At 45.4% G+C, this 23,889-nt stretch overlaps 1 protein-coding gene across 2 annotated transcripts in view; it reads right to left on the bottom strand.

Annotated features, from left to right (window-relative positions):
* TCERG1L (transcription elongation regulator 1 like) overlaps window positions 1-23,078 on the bottom strand; it is a 241,673-nt gene extending 218,595 nt beyond the window's left edge. Inside the window, exons 1-3 of one of the 2 annotated variants that reach the window (XM_019482906.2) lie at window positions 22,701-23,078; window positions 20,641-20,787; window positions 19,647-19,827 (exon numbers count right to left, since the gene is read on the bottom strand). In XM_019482906.2, the coding sequence (XP_019338451.1) occupies window positions 19,647-19,827; window positions 20,641-20,787; window positions 22,701-22,988 (616 nt within the window). In that variant the 5' untranslated portion in view covers window positions 22,989-23,078. The remainder of the gene's footprint in view (window positions 1-19,646; window positions 19,828-20,640; window positions 20,788-22,700) is intronic. The other variant, XM_019482905.2, reaches the window with a different exon arrangement.
* Window positions 23,079-23,889: the final 811 nt, after the last annotated feature.

Raw genomic sequence — 23,889 nt, 5'->3', positions numbered from 1 at the left:
GTGACAACCCATGAAGAGTTTAGTTGCAATGACTTGTCAATAGTACATAGGGTTACATAGGGTTACTTGTCAATAGTAACCCTGAGGCAGACATAGAGATAATTTTCCAGGGCAACATCCAACTCTCTCAATAATGAGCTCCTGCTTTCTTTTCTTGTATACACCCAGAAAGTCCTAACCTGAGCACTTTCAACTCTCTGTCTAGCTTCCAATTCCCTTCAGTCTCAGCCTCTACACCTATCGCGTCCCAGTAGGTCATTATCTGATCTCTGCCCTACCATAAAGAGCATAGGAGAAAACCGGCCTCAGAGCCTTTGTGAGAATGGCCTAGTTCTGTAAGGATGACCTGAGATTGCATACTTCTGCTCACATACTAAGGAAGCCGTTTGTCTAGATAGCCACGTGCATGCCTACTCTGTGGATGTCTGAACTTCCAGTTTGCAAAACGTTCACTAAAACAGAACCTAGCTGTGACATAGGAATACTGTCCATTCAATAACAGTTCCTTAAGTAAAGATCAACCACAACATTCACTAAATATCTGGGACTAAATGCCTTGAAATCCCTAATTAAGGAAGTATGGCAGCACATTTAACTTACACATCTACTTTTGCTAATGTGTTCTGTAATATTTGCTTAACTGTTCCTTCCATTGTTCTTCCATCTCTCTGCCCTTGCTTTCCCTGTTACATTTTGAATAATTACCCAGCTGTTTATGGGCAGCAAAATGGGTTGCCACTCAGAAGCATTGTTTCAGTTATTTCCTCCCAGAAGATAAACAGGTGGACCTGTTATGAATACAAATAAAAGATGAACCCTTCAGGCATTCCTCCAGTGCCACTGAATTCAATCAAATTTGCCTAGATGAAGTGCAAGGGTTTTTCCATAACCTGGAACCATGTGAGTGGCTTTGTGTGTTCTTTGTGCAGTTAGAATTTTTAGGTTAAATTCTGTTTGCCTTCCTCAGCCATTTTTTGCTAGGACTCTGTCTCTGTCACATCTCTGAATCAAAATGCAGAAACTTTTCTTCTTATGTTTAAAAGTGAGAGCTATTTAATCTGCATATCTAATTTTCCTAATATGTTCTTTGATCCCCTTACAGCTGAGTCAACTGGGGGCAGCCTTCAGCATGAGTACAAAGCAAGGCTTAAATGCATGTCTCTGGAACCAAAATAACTTGCTTTAATTGCTCTTCCACTATGCTCCTACAGCATAAGACATACTGCAGGTCAGGTGTGGGCAACTTGCAGCACATGTGCTGCAAGTGGCACGAGCAGCTTCTGCATGTGGCACACAGTAGACTGGGGTGGGGACAGGCAGCACAGCTGCAAATAAGTCAGGAAGCGGAAGTCATAGCAGCAGATCAGGCAAGGAAAGGGAATCAGAGTGGTACTCAGAAAGTATGCAGGGTTAATTTGTGGCATGCCTGCCAAAAAGGCTGGCCCTCACTGCTGTAGCTTATTTGTACATTTGCTTGTATTGCTTATAATCAACAATGAAGCATTTGGAAATATCTTATAAAACCTTTTTCATGACTTCAGTTTATGCAGAGAAATCTCTATTTTTTAAGAGATGAGAACATATCTCTATGGCTCAATCTCTCATACACAGCATGCTAGATGAAAGAATTGTTCTTTGAAATTTCTACAGAAAAATCTTGAGCACACTAACAAAAAGTGAACACCTGTAAGAGACAGTATTGACTGTAGATAGCTTTTGAGAACAAGAAATGCCAAATTGTTGCAAAACATTAAAATAATTGTAATTCTAACAGGGGTAATATTATAAAACATCAGAAAGAGTTGCTTTTCAAAGGAAACTAAATTCTCACAGACTTGCAAAGAATCCCTAATAATTCCACTAAACCAGAGAGCCAGTTATGAAGACAATGATCACCCAAGATAGCTAATTCTTTCAAGAAAGGCTTTCAGTTTTCATTAACCTTTGTGTGAACAGGGAAGGGAACAGGAGTAAGAATAGAAGCAGCTTGTGCCCGCCTCCATTCAATTAAGTGCTCCCGTGTGGCCTTCGCCCGGACTAGGGCTGTCCTGGGCTCGTGGGTGGACCCCACAGGCTACCCCTGCTGACGTCAGGGGGTCCCCTTAACTTTCCTGCCACAACTTGGGATGTTACCTCAGTGCAGGGGTTCCCCCTTGGGGCAGCCTCCAGGGTCGTCGCGCCTCCCGGCGGGCACTCATAGGGCTCCGACCTCCCCTACACCCCAGCCACTTGCCACCTTGGGTTGCTGATCTTCGGGCCCCTTTTGGTGTCCTCAGCTCTTCCCCAACTCCTGCCCACAGCTTGCCTGCTGTGTGCCTAGGTCTTCAGGCCTGGTATATGGTCTGCGAGGACCTCTGACCTGGTCCTTCCAATAAGGCTTCCTATCGCTCTAAACTAATCAACCTGTGACGTTATGTGCCTATCCCACCACCGAGATAACCAAGGTTCCTAAACTAACGGGCCAGGAGGCCCACAAGGGTGCCTCTGGCCTCTGGGCTGCGTGGTTCGCCCTGGGCTTGGGTTCCACCACCCTGGTGGCTCACCCACTGGGGTGTTGAATCCCCGCCTCTTTCCAAGGTCGCTGTGGGCCATGATGGTCCACTGTCCAACCCTGCTTTGGGTCTTCGTCCACCCTCTGGTGCGGCCCGACAAGGCCCCGTTGGATCCGCCCCTCTATTACCTCTTCTCCAGATCCTCGGTGGGTGCTGCCGCTGGCTCTGCTGTGGGTGCAGCTGCTGGATCCCCCGTCAGCGTTGCTCCCACCTTCACTGCTGTCTCTGCGGCTGATGGTGCCGCCGGCTCTCCAGCTGACTGCTGCCGACGTTACAACCAGCTTCCCTGACGGCTCTGCTGTTAACGTTGCAGCCGGCTTCCCTGTTGGCTCTACTACCGATTATGCAGCCGGCTTCCTTGCCGGCTCTGCCGTTGGCATCACTGCTGATTCTCTCGAAGTCTCTCCTAGCTCCACCCCCGGCTTTCCACGCTGCCGGGCACGGCGGCTGATTCCCTCCGAGTGAGGGCTCTTCCCTCCAGCCTCCACATATCAGCCACCCCTCCGTCTCATCAGGGCCACTTTTTATGTCTCCTGGTTGGCGTCTCCTGCCCACACTGCTTGGCCGCAGCTGGACATACACACGGCTAATCACTTTAACCGGTGGTTTCGCCGCGTGCCCCTCCTCTGGCTCTTCAGGCTCTACGGGAGGTAAGTGGGGCTCTGTTTTGGCCTGGGGCCCTCCTGTCACCCCAGTTCCCTTGGGACACAGCTATATTCAACTCACAACCAAACCAAAAAAGACTACACTCTATATGGCAGACTTTACAATACATTAGGAAAAAACATAACTTGTTTCCCTTACCAAAGGATCTAGGCCCTGTATACATAACATAAAATAGAAGTATTGCATCTATTGTTGCATCTGGAGGAAATAAGAAAAAAACCCACAATTTTCTGAGTGGGTGGGTTTTATTTTTCTGTCATTGTTTGCATGTCATCAGTCTGAAATCTCATAAAATGCTCAGTACGCTATTCACAGTAAATTACTGCAGGGGGTGCCACATAACAATCCACCCCACTGATATCTTCATACAAAATTATAGCAGTGATGTCTATAGCTCACAGCTCACAGCTCATCATACGTACAGATGATCAAAAGTGGTGTGATTTAATTAATTTAATTGTCATTTGATTAATTTAATAAATTTTAAATGTATTTTACACATATTTTAATTTTTTTAAAAAATTAGAGAAATATTGTTTAAATGTTTTATTATTTTATTCTTATTCTTTTCTTTCCTATCTTGATTCTTATTCTTATTTTTTATTTTCCTATTTCTATGTTATCAAGTTAACTTTATTTTGGGCATAAATCCATAGTTTTTTATGTCACTCAAACAATTAGCCCCACAAACAGGGTGCTTAAATTCTCCAAGCACTTATAATATAAGCACAAATCTGCACCCTGTAAATTATATAGAGTGTTGTGGTGCAATAATTGGAACTCCAACAATGCACTCCATGCATTATCTCACAAGGGGTCCCAATCCTGGAAGATGCCTGGAACCCCTCCTTCTGCACTCACATTCCTGCATTCACATTCCTGCACTGTTGGGGGCTATTGTGTTGTTCAATGTTTCCCTTCCATCCCCAGACACTGCTCACCACCTGTCTGGGTCCCACCTCCACCATTACTGCGGCCTCCCCCCACACCCCTCAACTAGAGGCAATATACTTATGAGACAAACAGAAGTGTTGAATTAATTTTTAAATGTTATTTATAGAAACACTCAACAGTAACTGCATTTAGCGTTGATCAATCACACCCTTTCCATCTGTACCAGCCAGAATGGGTGCAGCCAGGCAATTCTGTACATTGACTCCCTGATCAGTATTTGCATACTGATCATAGGAGACACCATGCCCTGCCTGCCCATGCCTCTGACCACTGCCTGTACTACTCCTGTACTACTCACTGAATACCTCCCCGCCCCGGGTCTTGCAAATACTGTGGAGCATGCGGATTGCCAAAATGAATACCATTATGTTTTCTGGCTCCACATTGAGCCTGTGGTTCAGTGACCTCCATCATGCTGCTTTCAGATGGCCAAAGGTGCATTCAACAGTCATCCAGAATTTGCTGAGGAAGTAGCTGAATACTGTCTTTTTCCAGTCAGTAACTTGTCCTCCATATGGCTTCATAAGCCAGGGCAGGAGGGTGTAAGCTGCATCTGCTATGATAATCAGGGGCACAGCAACACTCTGGATCACTGCATCAGGGACCCCAGGCACATATTGTCCTTTCTCCATCATGCCAGGCAGCAACGAATTTTGAAGGACACACATATTATGCGTGCTGCCTGCCCAGCCTGTATAAATATTAGTGAACCATCTTCAATGATCAACTATGGCCTGGAGGATCACAGAGGCAAATCTTTTCCTGTTGGTGAATGACTGGCTACCCTGGTATGGGGATAGGACTGGGATGTGTATGCTGTCCAATGTACCCATGCAGTTAAGGAATCCCATGGCCTTGAAGTCTTCACAACTTCCCTAGGGTTTATTGAGGCAGATGAAGCTGTTTGCCATGATGTCCTGAAGCAGCTGGCATACCTCACATATTACCACCCCAGCTGTGTAGGGAGCCACACTGATCTGGTTCCTGACAAAGTGGAGGCTGGTACAGGTAGTCAGTGTCATGATGGGCATGGCCACCCACTTTTCTGGTGTGATGGGTTGACACATGACAGTGTCATGGCACTCAATGTGCAGTGATAGCAGTGAAACTGGGCACAAATGTCTCCCTGTTCATGCAGAAGCTCTCAAGTCACTGTTGATCATCCCAAGTCAACAGTATGATGCGCTTCCACCAGTCATAGCTGTCCGTGCGACTCAGACCCTTCGTTCATTGCTCTGTATGTTGATCCACAGAACCCAATCAGCCTCAAGATCCATAGATCAGTTCTCCAGCTCCAGCTCACAGCCCGTTGACTGGTATAGCAAGGCCTGAGAAGCTGATACCATGTGTTGCCACTTTTGTAGACAGTCCATCATAGCTTGCATTGCACTCAGTAGCAGTATCTGTGCATTATTGAGTGTCTCCATTCTCTGGTTGGACATCTTCAGGGCATGCAACAGCATCTGGTTCTCCTCGCAGATTCCATCAGGATTCATCAAAATCATGTTATTATGCAGGACACAACAGTTACTATTTCTCTCAGAGCACCACCTGCTTGTGCTAAGGGGGTTGACTAGGTAGGGCTTTTTAATAGGGTCATTAGCATTATAAAAGCCCTGTTCCTTACATTTCAATTCCAACACACCTCAGGTTCCTATAACTTCCCCTTCTCTAAAAACTTGATGTGTCCCATAGGAAGGAAGGGGGGAGTTGGGCAGGCCTGGGGCTGGGGCTACTGCCCAGCTGGGTGGTGTGTGGGGCTTGGGGCCCAGGACAGCAATGTGCGGCCACAGGGCCCCTTCATGGAGCAGGATGGGGACACAGGTGGCTCATTTTGGGGCGGAGGTGGGGCTAGCTCCTGACTGCTTCACGCAGTCCTGGAAGGGTAGGGGGGGCCCGTACTCTCCGGATCTGTGAATGGGGTGTTCAGGGTAGGCTGCCCACTGCGGGCTTGAGCTCCCACCCTGCTGCCCTCCCCTGGGGCCTCTGCAGCCCAGAATGTGTGACCCAGTGCTTCAGGGAACAGCAGAGCTACACAGGGATCTCCATACCGCTGTGAGCTCCGCACTGCCCTGGCAATGCATCCTCCATGTGTGGGAGCAGGGTAGAAAGCAGTATGGGGTTGTGCCACTCACTGCAGCCCCACATGCAGAGGACGTGTCACTAGGCCAGCACCAGGGCAGGGGGGACTTGCACCCCTCAGGTCTATGCACGGGGTGAAGCAGGGCAGGTGCGTACTGCCAGCTGTGGGCTCAGGCTTCCACCCTGCTGCCCTCCCCTGGGGCCTCTGTAGCCCAGTGGGTATGACCCAGCATTGCAGGACAGAGCTCAGACACACAGGAAAGCTGCTTACCACTGTGAGCTCTGTGCTGCCCTGGCGAGATGTCCTTCATGTGCAGGGCTGCAATGACCAGCACAACCCTATGCCACTTCCCCCACTACCCCTGTGCCACAGAGGACACATCACCAGGGAATCATGAAGCTTGCAGTGGCAAGGATATCCCTGCACAGCTCCGTTGTTCCCTGCAGTGCTGGGTCACAGTGGCTGGGCTGCAGACGCCCCAGCGAGGGCAACAGGACAGGATCCCAAGCCTGCAGCAGGTAGCCTATCCTGCCCCCACCCCACACATAGATCCAGGGTAGCAAGCAGTGGAGGGGGGCAGGGAGAGAGGGCAGAGCAGGGCTCCATGCTCTGCTCCACTGCAGCAGCCTCAGCCTCCTGCCAGGGGTAGGGGGCTGATACGGGTCCCTAGCCAAATAGCCCTGGCAACTTGGGCCCCTTCTGGCAGGGCTGGGGTGGGAGACAGGGGGCACCAGCAGGGCCTGAGGGCTGTGGGGGGCAGTGAGGGGCACCAGCAAGGCTGTGGAGCTGGGGGGGGGGGCTTTTATTTAAATCACCGATTATGGGGGTTTTATCAGAGAATTTGCAATTTTTTATCAGGGAAAACCAAGATCCCTGGTGATGTCTCAGCAGGTGAGGATGCCCTGGAGACCTCTGTCCCTGTGCATTCACGGCAATCCAATATCTCCATTAGCAGCTGGAGGTATCTGTAATAGGCCATGTCACACATTCAGGTGCCCTGTCACTGTGCTCTGATGACATCCCTAAAGAAAGCAGCCCACAACATCTTTGCCTTGACACTAGACCGCCATCTTATTGTCCTCCTGCTCACCCATTCTCCTGGCAACATCAAGGTAGATGTGCCAGTTGGCCTGCAGGCTGCAGATGAATTAGCACACGACCCCATGGGCATACTTGTTCTGGATGTCTTTTAGCTATGCTAGGTCTTTTAACCCTGTGTATGCCCTGGCACAGCAACAGGCTACCCAATGTCCACGTACTGAGAGTTAGGCCCTTGATGGATGCCCACAGGCTCCCTATCAGGGCATGGCACAACAGCAAGCTACCCAGTGACCCAGGTGTGAAGACACCACTTCCAGAGGGACATATTCTGAACTGCTGAGCAGTTCAGACATAGCTGCTGAGGGAATGAACGCTGCTAGAACTCACTTGTTATTCATAAAGTTGACATGCTTAACACTCACACAGACTCACAGAACTCAGTTTGTTAGGTTTACGTAAAGCCAGTGACTGAATTAATGGCATTAGGGGGACAATTATGCTGCAGCCAGCTGAAAAAGGATACTTTAGAGGTGCAGGTTGAGGGGAACAGGGGTTCTTCATGGTTACTGTTGGGCAAAGTCTGGGGATTTTTTCTGGGCACACAACCCCTATGCTCTGGGATTGTTGCAAGTTTTGGTATCAGTCAGCGGTGTTCACCAGGGCTCCCACCTGGCCTGCCAAGGGTCTCCTAAAACATTCACTACACTCAAACACCTGCAAATTATAGTGAAACTTGGTGCACAAGGGGGCTTACCACACAAAAATTGTAGCGACACCTTAACGACAAAGGAGCTCACCACACGTCATTCAATGAATTACCATGTACATGTGACAGATTAATGACTACACTGTTCCAAGTTGCATCATCGTAAACTAAACTACATTGGGATGGGGGTTAGTTTATGATGACGCAAAGTCATTTAAATTGCCCAAAACTCACGTATGTGTAAAGTGGGATGCCATTAAGCCACACAAAAGGGCAATTTTTGTCACATGTACAAGAACCCTTATATTTTCATTCCAATACTTTGGATAAATTCCTTCTAAAATAATTATATTAAAATTATGGTCAGAATGGGGCACTATTAGTTAAGGAATTGAAGATTTCTAGGGGGAGAAAATCAAGGCCAAGGGCCTTTCCATTTCTGAGTAAAGGTATATATGATCTTACTTGAGATTCAGAGGTGAGATAATGATCTCTTTGTAGCTTAACAGATAACATTTCCTTCCCAACTACCATTTCCTTCCCTATCAGCTGTTAAATTATTATACTTGTTTTTAAAAAAACAAGACCCGTGTATCTTTAGGGTCTTGATACACATCAGGAATTACACTGAAATGTTTTGTCCCTTTGGCTATAATTTACCAAAAACTTTGATTATCATCATTTTTCCCTGCACCTCCCATAGTTCCTCCCATAGCCTCATTTGATATTGTTTTTTGGTTTTTTCTTATTTATCAACTTGGTAGACTGCTTTAATCTTCTTGATCTATTGGAAATTAACACAGTCATTTTTAGACTTGTATTGCTCCAAGGCATCTCTTAAATCATCTTTAGCTTGACAGCAGTCCTCATCAAACCAGGGTTTGTGCCCCTGATAGTGCTTATTCCTAGCAAAAGTACTCTCTTTTGTAAGGGCATTTTCCAACTATTGGACAACTACTTCATATTGTGTTATTGCTTCTTGGGGTTCTTGTACTTTGAGAATATAAGATAAGTGGCCTGAGACTACTGCTAATAACTTTAAAAGTGAAGTAGTCTTGGAGTGTTTTTGTAGCCACAATTATCCAGGAAGCAAGGAGTTTTTGTGAAATACTTCTCACATAAGAAGCAAGGAGTTTTTGTGATATCTTTTAAAGGACCAAATATATAGTTAGGAGAGCTGCTGGACAAGCTGAATCAAGTGCCCTTTCTTAGATATAAAGGGATTTGATGCCCAAAAGCTTCTTCAACAACTCTCCCAACTATACAGCTAGTCCATCAGAAATATCACAAAAACTTTTTTCCTTCAGAAGTGAAAACTTTTGAGAAGCATTCACCAAAGGTGATTAGGGCATGTAAACCTACAGTTGAATCAATCAGTTAAATTATTTGCCCTTAATATTTAAATTGTTCCTTATACTAATGATAAAGATTATATAAGAAATACTGAAAATACTGAACTGGCACCTTAAGTGCAGGCAGTTTCCAGAAATGGTTAAACAGTCCCTCAAGGCAAAGATGTTACAATATACTTGCAGCAAATAAGAAAATTCACATGCTTGTCTTCAAAACTTCTAGAGTTGCTTAACAGAATGAGGTTTAACTAGGACCAGGCTGGCCATTTCTTCCATCTAGGCTAAATTCTAGCTGTGTTACTGTCAACTCTCATCTTTTATAAGGCTGTCTCTCAAAAGACATCTTTGCAACTACCTCAATGGTACAGGATTGTTATAGAGCAGGGGTGGGAAATTATTTTGGGTGGAGGGCCGCTTACTGTGTTTTGGCAAGCCATCGGAGCCACATGACAGGCAGCCAGGGACAGATAAATATTAATTTTCTAAAATTTTTAGGGGCCCCATGGGCTGGATAGAATGGCCTGGCAGGCCGCATCTGGCCTGCAGGCCGCATTTTGCCCACCCCTGTTATAGAGGGTTTCATCCAAAATCCATTGCATGGAGGTTTTGAATCAGACTCAATCAGCATAGTTTTGCCAACTGCATTTATATGATCACAATGCGAATAGATGCTCATAGCAAAAAGCATGAGAAAACCTGACAAAAAGCTTTGTATGCAACAAAAACCAGAGAAACACCACGTGTATTTTTACTCCAAAGCCCAAAACAAACTGCATGCCTACAGAACTTCATTAATTCTACGGTATCTACTGATCTTGGACTTTTACACTCAAAGGTCTCAACAACTAAATTTCAGTGGTTTCCATTATATTATAAATACTTATACACAATATCTTAACTTAGGGCTGGATTTTCAAAGGTATGTAGGCATCCTAAGATGCAGAGAGGTGCTTAGTGAGATTTATTAAATTCTCTGAGTTGAGATAGATACCTAACTCCCATTGAAAGCAATGCAAATCATTATTCTTTACATTTGTCTTTTTAATACAAACTTTAGAAACCTCAACTAATTTGAAGAACTTGGCATAAAATTCTTCATATCTGTTTAGCCAATTATCATGCTGTTGAAAAATATATAGATCTTCTAAAAAGTCCACATGGAACTGCTTTTCTGCTAAGTATATATCCAATGCATGTCTTAAATGGACAAAATTCTTCCATGTCGTTTTAAATCAGGAAAATAATTCTGATCTAACTAGAGCTTCCATTTTCTACAGTTTCAAACTTGTACACCTGATTACCACTTCCATATCCTTTCTTTGTTTCCTTCTTTCTTATTTTTTTTTGCATCTACAGCAGGGCTGGTATCCTACAGCTTAGGAGCCAGATCTGGCCTGTACAGAGGTATGATCTGGCCCAAGAAGATCTGATTTGGCACACTGGATTGGTCTGACAGAGATAGAATGTGCCATGTATTCCCTCCACAGCACTCTCCTTCCACTGCTATTCTTCCATGTCTGCCCTTATTGTCACTGCAGAGGGATCTGGGATCAGTGGGAAGGGTAAGAACAGGCAGCTGGCTGCTCCAAGACTTGTGGCTTGCAGCAGGGGGCCAGGTTGTGAAAGACATCCCACACCAGCAAAAGATTGCCTACCCCTTAAAGTAATCTTAAAAACAGAACAGTTGCAATGAATTAGAGGCTCAGCTCCTATGGCAGTCAAAGCATTATAGATGAAGAGGGTTTCAGCAATACACTTCTAGCCATGTCCCCAGCCTTTCTATAACAGTAGTTGGCAGCTTGAAGATGTAGCAGCTACTGTAATTGGAGTGGGGGCCCTTGAAAGAGTGAGAAAACAAATACTCATTTTTTGCTGAAAACCAATTTTTGCATCTTTTCAGTTGGAGAGAAATCTCTACTGAGAGCCACAGTTAAAGAAAACACTGCAAACACATGTTTTGAAGACAAAATTGACAGCCTTTAGCCTCTCAAGCCTCTTTGTGCTATGTTTAGAGAGATCAGAGAATCCATGAACTTGTCATTTCCCCCTGCACTTTTTATGGTTCTTCCTTGTGTGCATACATGCTCCAGCACTTCAGTGAAGAAAGGTTTAGGAAACACTTGTGATCTCGGTTGTATGTTATCAATTCTTGAAGTTGCTGGTACCAATGGTTTCTATTGTGATAGTGTTTAAGGGTCCTAATCAAAATTAGAGTGCCAGTGTGCTGAGCTCTGTACAACCACAGATGAGAGAGAACTTCTGCTAACAGAGCTAACAGTTTAAAAGATACACAATAGGTAGAAGGCAAAGGGCAAGGATAATACACAAGAAAATGAATATGTTGAAAAACTGACAGAGCTTCATTTTTTTTCTTTCTTTTTTCCTTTTTTCTTTTTAATAGAAAGAAGAGAAACAATGAGGAATGATAGGAATATAATGTCATAGAAAAGTAGTTCTGGGAGGGAACTCAAGAGGTGATCTAGTTCAACTCCCTGCTCAAGGCAGGATCATCTCTATCTAAACCATATACCACACAATGCCTAAAACAGCAAGAACCCTAAGTTTCCACAGGTAAAGCAGAGGAACAAGAGCACTGCCAATGTCCTGACACTGCAAAGTCAAGTAATGTGTTAAAATGCACTTGAGAAATCCAAGGAAGAGGACCAATTCCCTCTCTCTTCCTCCCATTTCTCTCCCTGCATTCCTTCTCCCTGCAAAAAAAACCTCACACAGTGCAGAGGAATGTCAAAAAGAACAAAACAAAACCCCACAGTCCATGCTGATCCGATCATGGGGTCAAATTCCTTCCTGGTCTGTAATGTGGCAGGCAATTGGTCTGACCCTGGGAAGAGATGGCATCTACCTCACACACAGAGGTAAGACCCCGTTCTCAACCAGGATGGCAAATCTTCTAGATAGGGCTTTAAACGAAGATCACCAGGGATGGGGAAACAACGACTGGAGCATGCCCAGGAACCAGTGCACAAGAAAGCTCCAAAGTTGGGGACAACAGGAGAGCCACTTTTTCAGAGCTGAGGGAATGGTTCTTTCTCAGTGTAACAGGAAATTGAAGGTCTCAATTGGAGGACTTAGGTGCCTGGAACATGGGGAACAAGCAGGAGGAGCTAGCCCTCCTACTCTCCAGTGGATATTATGATCTAATAGGGATTATGGAGTCCTGGTTAGATTCCTCACATAACTGGAACGTAGCCATAGAGGGCTACACCCTGCATAGAAGGGGCTGAGTAGGGAAGAAAGGTGGAGGTGTAGCTCTGTCTGTAAGGGAGCAGTACACCTCCTTGGAGTCCGACACTGGCTCCAAAGAAGAGTGGCTTGAAACACTCTGGGGAGGGAGGAGGGGCAGTGAGACAGACCTAACTGTATGTGTATACTACAGACCACCAAACAAGGGGGAGGAGCTCGCTCTGGAGTTCTCTTGAGAACTGGCAGAGGTCGTGCATGCATAGGACATGGTCATCATGTGTGACTTTAATTACCCAGACATCTCTTGGGAGGGACACTTGGCTAAGTCAGACTGATCATGTTGCTTCCTGACCTGTATCGAAGAGTTCTACCTGACTCAGGAAGTGCATGGGCCGACCAGAGGTAATAGTCTCCTAGACCTAGTCTTCGCCAAAGAAGACAATCTGGTGAGGGACTTGAATATAAAGGGTAGCCAGGACAACAACAGCCATGAAACCATCACATTCACTGTCCATCACAAGACAGGCAAATCAGCTAGCAGTGTTGAAGTTCTGAACTTTAAAAAAGTGAATTTCAACAGGCTCAGAGCAATAGTAGGGGAAGCCCTGTGGGACCAGGGACCAAAAGTGAAAGGAGTGCATGAAGAGTGGTCATTCCTCAAGGACACAATCCTCAAAACACAAAAGAAGTTCATTCCCATGCAGAGGAAAGGTAGCAGAAGGGCTGGTTAGCCCTCTTGGCTTAATAGGGATGTCATGGTCCTCTTGAAAAAGAAGAAAGAGACATACAAACAATGGAAGCTTGTGAGAGTCCCCAAGGAGGACTATACAACAATGGCCCACACTTGTGGGGAGCAAATTAGAAAGGCTGAGGCAGCAAATGAATTTAAACTAGCAACAGAAATCAAGGACAATAAGAAGTCCTTCTTTAGGTATATAGGGAACAGGAGGAAAACAAATAGAAGCATTGCTTAACAGTTCAGGAAAGCTGGTTACTGACACTAAGAAGAAAACTTAACTCCTGAATGACTACTTTGTTTGGTATTTCACCTGACTAAGGGGAAAATCATACTAGATATGGTTCAGAATGGGCATGGTGGTAATGACTGCCTTCCTACTGTTGACGTTGAGCTGGTGCATGATTGATTAGAAAAGTTAGACATTTATAAGTCAGCAAGGCTGAATGAATTTCATCCAAGAGTACTGAAGGAGCTGGCTGAAGTCATCGTGGGACCTCTGGTGAAACTCTTCCAAAACTCGTGGCACTCGGGGAAGGTCCCTGCAGACTGGCAGAGGGCCAATGTTGTGCCCATCTTCAAGAAGGGGAGGAGAGAGAACTTGGGTGACTATAGGCCAATTAACCTAATTTCTATCCCAGGGAAAATCCTGGAAAAATTCATCAAGGAGCCTATGTGCAATACGCTTGCAGGAGATATGATTCTGAATGACAGCCAGCATGGCTTTATTGTGGGCCGGTCTTGTCTTACCAACCTCATCTCCTTCTACAACCAGGTAACTCACCACCTGGACAAGAGAGAGAAGGTCATAATTGTATACCTAGACTTCCAAAAGGCCTTTGATCTGGTATGCCATGATATTCTCAAGGGAAAACTGGAGGATTGCAGGCTTAACTGCTTGACAGTTAGGCTGGGTAGAACCCAAAGCATTCTAATGAATGGATCTGTGTTGTCTTGGTGAGAAGCGGCTAGTGGTGTCCCTCAGGGGTCCATGCTTGGTCCAAGGCTTTTCACCATCTTTATCAATGATTTGGATATGGGGGTGAAGACATCACTGGCCAAGTTTGTGGGTGACACCAAGTTATGAGAGAGCATGGTCAATCTTGAAAACAGGCTGCAGATATAGGTGGACCTAGACAGGCTGGCAAATTGGGTAGATCGGAACCAGATGAAGTTCAAAACTGAGAAGTGTAAAGTGCTCCATCTGGGGATGAACAATCCCCAACGTACTTACAGGCTCAGTAGTGCCAAACTGACTAGCACCATGACTGAAAGGGACCTAGGGGTAATAATAGACCATAATATGAACACGAGCTATCAGTGTGATGCTGTAGCCAGCAGGGCAAACAATACTCTGGCATGCATCAACCAATGCATCTCAAGCAAAATCAAGGGAATAATTCTTCTGCTTTACTCAGGACTGGGGAGACCGCAGCTGAAGTACTGTATACAGTTCTGGGTGCTGCGCTTCAACAAGGACATGGGAATGCTTGACAGAGTCCAGAGAAGAATCAACCGTATGATCAAAGACTTGCAAGGCAAGCCATGTGAGGAAAGGCTGAGGGACTTGGGCTTCTTCAGCCTAAAAAAGAGAAGGCTTAGAAGGGACTTGGTAGCAGCTTACCACTACATCAGGGGAATACATCAAGGGCTCGGTGAACAACTGCTCACCAGGGCATCCTTGGGGGAAAACAGGAGCAATGACCACAAACTCCTGGAAAACCATTTCAGGCTTAACTCTAGGAAAAAATTCTTCACAGTCAGGGTGTCCAGACTGTGGAATAAATTCCCTCCAGAGGTAGTGCAATCACCTACCCTGGAAATCTTCAAGATGGGACTGGACAGTCACCTCACTGGGGTCATATGACCCCCAGTTGTCTTTCCTGGCTAGTGCAGGGGCGCTGGACCCAATGATCTTGTGAGGTCCCTTCCAGTCCCTTACAATCTATGAGTCTATGACCTTGAACAGGGGAGAAGGATACTCTAAACAGGCACCTCCAGGTTTTTCAGTCCCAATGGAGCATTGGGTCACCCCAGTCAAAATCCTACAACCAATGTTTTTTGAGAAAGGCAGAAAGGAAAAAGAAAAACCTGACATCTGTAGCAACAGTAGGAGACAGAAGGGGAAAAGATTCCTTCTTGGCATCAAATTGCGACTGGAAAAGCCTAGAAACATGTGAAAACCAAACCATCTCCACTGAAATACTGGAGGCTGCAAACACAACACTACACATCATGGGTCCTATCTGAAAACCCAAAACTCCCCTTTCTGTCATCCTATCTCCTTCATTAATTTATCCCAACTCCTTTAATCTTCTTTCATAACCATAAACTCTGCTTCATTCTCTTCTCCTGGGCAAGGTCCTCTCTAATTCTCACTTAGAGTGAACTTTGGGTTGCAGAGTTCTTTGTGTGGTCTCCATGTAATGCATGTATATGGCTGTCCTGGGCTTCTCACTGTTTCTCTTCACAGGTAATTATCAACAGAGAGTCAGTAGGAAAAGAAAAGGAGGTGAAGGACTTTTCCTCACCAAATCAACATAGTTAGGAAGCAAAATTTTGTTAGGATTACAATACTGAGTTGTAGGTAGAAAATTGGAAGAAAATATAAAATCTGCCTGGACATGTCAGGGTGTCTTTACCCTGCATAAGCAGCAGCATATAGGAATGTATAAAGGTATTTAGAGAAAAGTTCACCGGTGGATTGTAAAAGCTGAGACTATTGCTAAAGCAAGGCCAAAGGTCAATAGAATCCTAATGTGCTTTAAAAGGGTGGTAGAATGGGATTAAATAATGTGAGGATCGAAAACGTAAAAGTCACAAAGGGTCAAATTGTCACCCCACTGGTGTCAATGGAAAAATTACCACTGACTTCAATGGGTAAATTTTAACTGAAATGTATATCTGATGTGGAGGTAAAGAGGGAGCCACTAGAGGACAGACAATTACAGAAAGAAATATACCAAGATGTTTCTAGTAGCAGAAATGTGAAGAGATTCGAGGAGTATAAGGTGACAGTGGTCAAAGGCAGGGAGAGGAAATTTTAGAAAGCCAAAGGATAGTTTGGAACAGAGCTTTAGTTTAGTTTGGAGAGAAAAGACCACAACTGTGAAGGAAACAGTAGTAAGACTCAGGTACAGACCAAAAAAATGCATGTGTGGGTCTGAGAGGACAGATTAAATAACACCCAGTTTGCAGGTCTAATTGACTCCGAAGACAGAGTTGTCATTCACAGTGACAGGAAAAAGGGCCAGTGTCAGGAAAATGATCCAGGACAGAAAAGTGTGTGTCACAACCCAAGGGTGTGATTTTTGTTTTGTGTGCTTCAGCACTGCTAAATTGTTCCCGCCAAATTGCAGCTTCTTTGCACGATGGAGTTTTCCACTGCAGAGGAGAACCCCGGGTGCAAAAGAATTCCCGCCACTAGTAGCTTTCTTTGCAGGGTGCATTTCTTCTTTGCAGCACAGAAATGCACTTTGCAAGGAGTTCCCTCCATTCGTATTCAAATTTGTGCCCCACCATTGGCTAGTTCTAAATTATTCACACGTGGCAGCTAGTGATTGGCTTGCTAACCGTATAAAAAGCTTGAGTGGTTTCCGCCCAAGTTGGAGGACTCCATGAACACCAGGAGGAGGAGACTTCATGCTGTGTGAAGATCTCTAAGCGCTGCGGATCCTTACGGACCCAACGTATTTCAAGCAGGCAACAGGGGTCTGATCAGCCTCTAGCCTCTCCCCGTCACCAAGCGCAATCCTCGACGTATCCCTCTTCCCTGTGTGCAAAAAGGATCCACGGAGCCTAGCAAACTTCGTGTAAGTCTATTCAGAGCTCTTTGTTTCGCGTACTTTCTTCGGTTGGCCTGACAGGCTCGCAGTTTAGAGCCTCCAACCGGATGGGCTAGAAGAGTGTTCACGGGAAGGAACTCTAGTCCGCCTTTCTTCTTTTCTATCTGCAACTGTAACTCAAGCAAGTTTTCCTGCCTGCACCGTGATCATCTTCGGTGTAAGTAAACAATCTTTAAATCAACCACTACGTGTCCGTGACTAATTCTAGCTCGCCCCCGGTCTTCTCCGGCCCCGCGTGCCCGGGCTGCTGGCCACAGCCCGTGTGCGCAAAGACGGGCCCGGTTCGCCCCCGGCCCGCACAGTGTGGAGCTCAAAAAGCAGCTGAGACAGAAATAAAAAAACAGCAAATGGTGATTGAGGTTGCAGATGTAGGATTCAATGAGGGAGAATAAAAGGTAGGCAGATGGCATCATTAAATGGAAGAAAGCATGAACTACTAAGGAAGAAAGTCAGGGTGGTCATGAGATTTTCTACAGGAACATTCAATAGCATGAGAAAAAGAGCTGAGAAAGCAAAATCAGTGAAGCCATACCAATTTATTTGAGTTGAGAATCTAGCTCTACATGTCTGTTTGAGCATTACTACATGCCCTGATCCTACAGTTCATGAGGAACTCCTCAGAGTTTGAAGTAGATGGTCCAGGACTATCAACACTTAGAGATTTCATGCATACTTGGAGGTGTACAATATAGGGGTAAAAACATTGCCAAAATACATTCATATAAGGATCATTAAGAAACATGCCATTCTTCATTCATGGAAATAACTGTATGCGATGCATAAGTGCTGCCAGTGGGTGTGGGGCACAACTCCATCACAGTGAGGGGTACAACTCTGTGCCACCACTGCAACTGCCACTGCTGCTGAGTACTGGCTTCAGCCAGGCTGCAGCCCTTGAGGCTGCACCCTGCCATTGGTGCAGAAATCTGAGGGGACACATGATCTGCCCGCCAACCCTCCTTCATTCTTGCCATTGGAAATAAGCTACATAAGGATACAATGGGAGTAATTTTGAAAATCCTACCCATTGCTCCTGGAAGAAGGAACACATGCTGACACTCTTATTTTGTGTTATACAATATGAATGCATTGCAAGTGTTTTCTGTGTGTGAACTATGGAATTAGGTCACCATTATATATTACTACCTGATGGTGCATACAGACAAAAGTCAGAAAAATCAGGTAATAGTACAAAGCTATTAAACAGCAAAAGGATGTAAGAGCCAATGAGTTAATTCCAAATGCCCTTTATCAGGCATTTAGAAAGTATTCATTACCATGACATCCCGCCATTAGCTGGATACTTTGAAGAATGCATACTTTTGGGGGATACAACTCAAATATTCCCTATGCCATCTAGTTGAAGAAGCATAAATAGCATAATTATTTTGCCTAACAGCATCCTTATTTATGGTCACTATAATTCCTAACAGAAAGCTGAATAAAACACTAGACTTGATCAATAATTAACAATAGCAAGAATAAAAGGCATCTTATTGTAAATTATAATTGAACTATAGAAATTACTTGAATTGTTTTATGTGTTGAATAATATTAAATGCCAGTTAGGAGAAATAAGACTGACAAACAGAGACCTACCTCCCACCTCTAACCCCACATTAACCAAAATAGTAATGCCTGGTTAAATTTGATAGAAAATAGATGATAAAAATACAAGAAAATTACATGCACACAATGCTATTTATAAATAAAAAATATACCGTAACAAAGAAATCTATAACAGCTATTGTTTTCCATTATTTGAAAAGATACTAACTTTGACTTCGGTAGGAAAGCCTTTAGAAGTTTTCACTTTTGGAATATATATTTGTGCTTTAAATGTTGTCTATTTACTAGGGTTTTCATGTGGTAAACATTATTTCAGGTCAGTTCAGCAAGTACCAATCAAACAAAAGATCCATCTTCAGACCAGTCTATAATTTGGCCTTTCCCAGTTATAAAAGAGAATTACCACGTGCAACATTATACTGCTAGCAGCTGCAACATACCTGGGTTATGCAGATTAATGACATTTATTTCATGCATATTGTCTTGCATAACTTATTTTTAATGAGCTGATGGATCAATTACTCTTCCATGTTAAAAACTGCCTACATGGACCCATGAAAAATCTAAAATTAGGTAGCTAATGTTAAAATTATACATCAACTATTTTAGGAATCTCATTAGATTGTATGTAGATAAACCAAGTCCTCTTGAATGATAGCTGTGCCCCCTCATAGTGGAGTGAGTTGGCCTGTTTCTGAAGAATCTGAACTCTGATTTTCAATAATTTAATTTTTTGTCTTTGTAAATTAAAAGTGGAAGTTAAAAAGTTAAGTGACAGTGAATTGTTCTTATTTTGACCTAGGTTTTCAAGTTTGTAATCCAAGAGAGAGTTTTACTTGAGAAAAGAAAGTAGTTCTGATGCTATCACCTAAAGCAAAGCATCAATAGGAAAAATAAATAGTACAAAACATGTACATAATTATTTATTTATTACTAACCTGGTATAGGCTGAGGTGTTAACACCACTGTGGGAAGAGGCCTTGAGGCAGTAGCTGGCCTAGATATAGCCATAGCTACTTGATTTGTCATCAAAAGAGGTTTCTCATGTCCCTGGAAGATTCTTGATTCCTCAGGATGTATCCATGCTGAATCCAGAGCAAATGCATTATTTAAATATATCTGCGCAGGATAAATGAGAAAAAGAGTTCAAGTTGAAGATAATATTATTGAATTTATTAGGACACAAGATCTTGAACACTAAGATGAGGGATACATAATTTGAATAATGAGCTGGCATATGTGGTAAGATTGTAAATTTTGTGTGCTGGCTGTTATCTGATCCCTAAAATAACAGATTTAATACATATCCTAATATAAAACATGAGACTTATTAAATATCCCAAACTAAACGATCAAGTCAATCGGGCTCCAGATACTATCAGAACAAAGTTACCCCACTACACTTGGTTATTTAATTTTTTTTCAAAAAGGGTGTTGGAAACAAAGGAAAAGATCTAATTTATACTTACTTGCAGGCCCAAGTTTATAGAGGTGTCATTGTAAGACCAAGGTTAAAAATAATTAGTATGAAATATTGGCCCAACTGAAGCTGTGGGCAAACTTCCACTGAGTCCACTGAACAAAAGTATTTTACTCCAGGTAATAGAGAAGTGGCAAGAGTAAGCTCAATATGAAAACCAATCAAAGCCATGGTTTTGTGGTAAGAATAAACTATTTTATTTGATTTAATACAAGTACATTTTAAGGATATTTTAGTCCTTTTCAGTCTTCCAGAGAATTGCTGATTTATGTCTACAAAAATAGCCTGCTTATTGATTATTCTTTATAGCAATTTTTTTTTTCTTCAGGATATTTGCTTAACAGATTGCTGACCTTGCTCATCCCTTCATAACCTACTGAAACCATAATTTTTCCTGGGTTTACAGTAACATCTTAATATTCAAATAAATTTCAAACTAAGGGCAAACTCACCTTGCAGTTTGGTAGCCTCTTATCTATCCAACTTTTCCCAGCATGAGGTGGAACAGTCGATGTGTATACATGTGGGAAAATAGGAACAAATTCCACACTAGAAGAAGGGGAAAATCCTATGACTGGAGAATGAGATCCAAACATCCACTTTAAAAAACAGAAAGTTAAAAATAAATCAATAAATAATATTCTACAATAAATCAACTGTTATACACATATATTAAGAAATGTTTAAAAGGTAGATACTAAATTTCAAACAAATGCTATCTTTTTAATCCATCAAGCAACTTCTGTTTAGGAATTTTTATAATCAGTCCCCTGTGTATTGTGTGCCACTGGGGAACTAATCTGTTTTAGATATCTATAAATAGGAAATTCAGACTTTCAGAGTGCCTACGTAATACTATTACTAATTGGCAATGAATTATGATTTTTGTGCACTCCAAAATAAAATTCACATAGAAGGAGAAAAACAACCTACAAGAGTTATTTCCTCAAGAGACAAAGAGAAACAGACCATGCCATTTTCTGACTCTTGAATTATTTGGACCTATGGATATATATTGTAGCTAATGTGCTCACATTTCAAAGTAGTTGATAGCATTCTTTCTTTAAACACAAGACAACATGCCTTCCCTTCTTGCCCATTTTCCTTCCAAACCAGCAAATGCAAAGGGACACTCATAGCTAGAAATCTCAAATGAACTAAGAATGATCAAGCTCAAAGTTTTTTTTTTCAAGAAACAGTATTAAAATATAATAAAAAATGGTTAACATTAAGCTAAACTACTACAGAATTAGCACAACTTCTAGTACATAGGCTTTCTAGTCAACATTTACAGCTAGGTAAAGTGGCCTTATAGTAGGAATAAGTAATGGAAACATTCAGAAAAGCATCCATGAGATACAATGCATGAACTCATATCATTTGAACCTTTTAATGTCGGTTCTAGTATTTTGGAATGAGACATATACTACAACTGCTTTCTGCACAGTTAGAACATCCCTTGTACTCCTAACCTGCTTTTCCCACAAGTGTACAGTGATTTGGGTGACTTAAGGGATGAAAAGCAAAGCCTTAAAGAACAGACTTCGAAGCAGTCACCCCCCCCCCCCTTCTCTTATGGGAAAAAAATTCTTGCAGGTTCTAAACATTAAGGAAAAATCGAGTTTGCAGACATTAAATACCTCTAGTGGCAGCATCCTGACACAACATAAAAAATGTTGCAACTGCATCCAGATGTATTTTAAGAAATCATACTCTACATATTCAAGAAGCCTCGGGGAATATTGAAAAGGATGACAAATAGAGGTGCTTGGTGGGTGATAAATGTGATGTTTGCTTCAATAGACTGGCTTTAAAAGGGAAAGACAACTTTGTTTTAAAGCGTGAAGAGAAATATTGGAGCCAGGCTTTGTGCTGAATGAACTGAATACCCTTACATCGTTATCTGGCCCTTAGGTACACTAAATGCTATTCCCAGTCTGCTCTTTCAGAGCAAATGCTTAATAATAATAATAATAATAGTAATAATAATAAGTGTTGCTCTGGAAAAGAAATGCCTCTTTGTGGATTAAATACGCCTGGACAGAGCGGTGCACGCCTTCAGCAAAGCCCAGCGCTAGGCTCTTTGCAGGGGATTCATTCCAGACAGACACCGCTCCGCATCCTCTGCGCCTCACAGTCCCGCTCTGCCCAAGGGCAGCGCGCTGCTCCGCGAGGGCCAGGGCCAGGGCCGAGCCCCGCCGCGCGCGGGGACCTCCGCACATCCCAGCCTCATTTCAGGGAGCCGCAGCTGGAGGCGAAGGGGGGGGGGGGCAGTCTACATGCACACACGCACCTCCCCGCCGCCCACCCGCTCGGAATCAGCAATGGCTCCGGATGAAGAGCCCTCGGGTCCCTGCGAGGTGCGGCCGGGAGAGCGCCGCGCAGCGAGGGGAAGTGCCGGGAAGTTCAGCACCGCGCCGCGCCGGACAGCGCCCGCCGCGCAGGAGGCAAAAGTTGTGGCCGAGCGGCGGGGGGAGCCAGGGCAGGGGAGGGCGCGGGGCGCCGGCCTTACCTGCCCGCTGAGGAGCGGGTGCTGCTGCTCCGGCGCCGAGGGCACGGCCAGCAAAGGCAGCAGAGGCTCGCAGGGGAGCTGCCAGGCGGGCACGCCCTGGAGCACGGGAGCGGGCTGGGGCGGGTGAGGCGCGGCGAGCAGCAGCGGCGGGGGCCCCGCGCCGGCACCACCTATGCGGAGCAGCCCGGCGGCGCTCGGGACCATCCAAATCCAGGGAGGAGCGGGGGGCTCCGCATTGCCGGGCCAGAGCAGAGGCGGCTGCCGCTTCCCTCTCGGCCCCGGGAGCATTCTACATGGTCCGGCTGCCTCGCACCGCGCACGGGGGGCGCCCGCGGCCAGGGCAGGGCCGGCGGCGGCGGCTCCGGGACGGCTCCGCCGTGGGGGCGCTGCCCATCCGTGCCCCCGCTCGGGCTGCTGGAGCGGCGGCGGCGGCGGCCCCGGAGCCGAGTGAAACTCCACTTGGTGCGGGGGGCGGCTGCCGCCAGGCTCCTCCTCCGGGCCCGCCCCGGCCCGCCTGGCGCCGCCCCCCGGGAGGGGGCTCGAGCCGGGCAGCGGGAGGCGGCCGCGGCGGAGCTGCCCCCGCGCGGGGCAACATGCCCAGCGCCGCGCCCGAGCAGCCCGGGGTCCCGCAGATACGGCGAGCAGCCGCAGGAAGCGGCTCACGTCCAGCCCCTCGGGGGCCAGGCTGGGCAACGCAGCGCGGGGTGAAACCCTGCACGCGTCGCAGCCCTGGCCCTGGGACCTTAGTGCTGCCGAAGGGCCATGGCCACCTGGGCCCCAGTCCCTCCTGTGACCCTGAGTGCCCCCCCCCCCCGGCATTGGCGACGCACGTGCACCCGCTGACACTGCGGGCGGCGTCTGTGGGCGGTCCCCAATCACCGCTGGTCAGCGCTTGCCACCCCCCGCGGCCGACGATAGCGCCGTGCCCCCCCAGCAGGCGGTATTCATGCCTGCAGGCGAGGGGACAGGGGCAACTTCCGCAAGACAACCCTCAGCTTAGTGCACTTGAGTCGTGAACTGGGCTATGTGGCCTACTGCGGCTGGAGTCACTCCAGGGGAGGTGATCCTGCTCTCAGGCGATCTTCTGAAACAGTGCTGGGGCTGCCCCCATGCAAAGCTTAATTTTGCAATGGCAGGTGGCTCCATGCACCTTTGCCTATGCCTCTGAATACCGAGCTAGAGCTTCACT

This window comes from Alligator mississippiensis, chromosome 6, assembly GCF_030867095.1.
Source record: "Alligator mississippiensis isolate rAllMis1 chromosome 6, rAllMis1, whole genome shotgun sequence".
In the NCBI taxonomy this organism is placed as follows: domain Eukaryota; kingdom Metazoa; phylum Chordata; order Crocodylia; family Alligatoridae; genus Alligator; species Alligator mississippiensis.
Note: the sequence above shows the minus strand (reverse complement) of the source record. Positions and strands in the feature narration are given on the sequence as shown.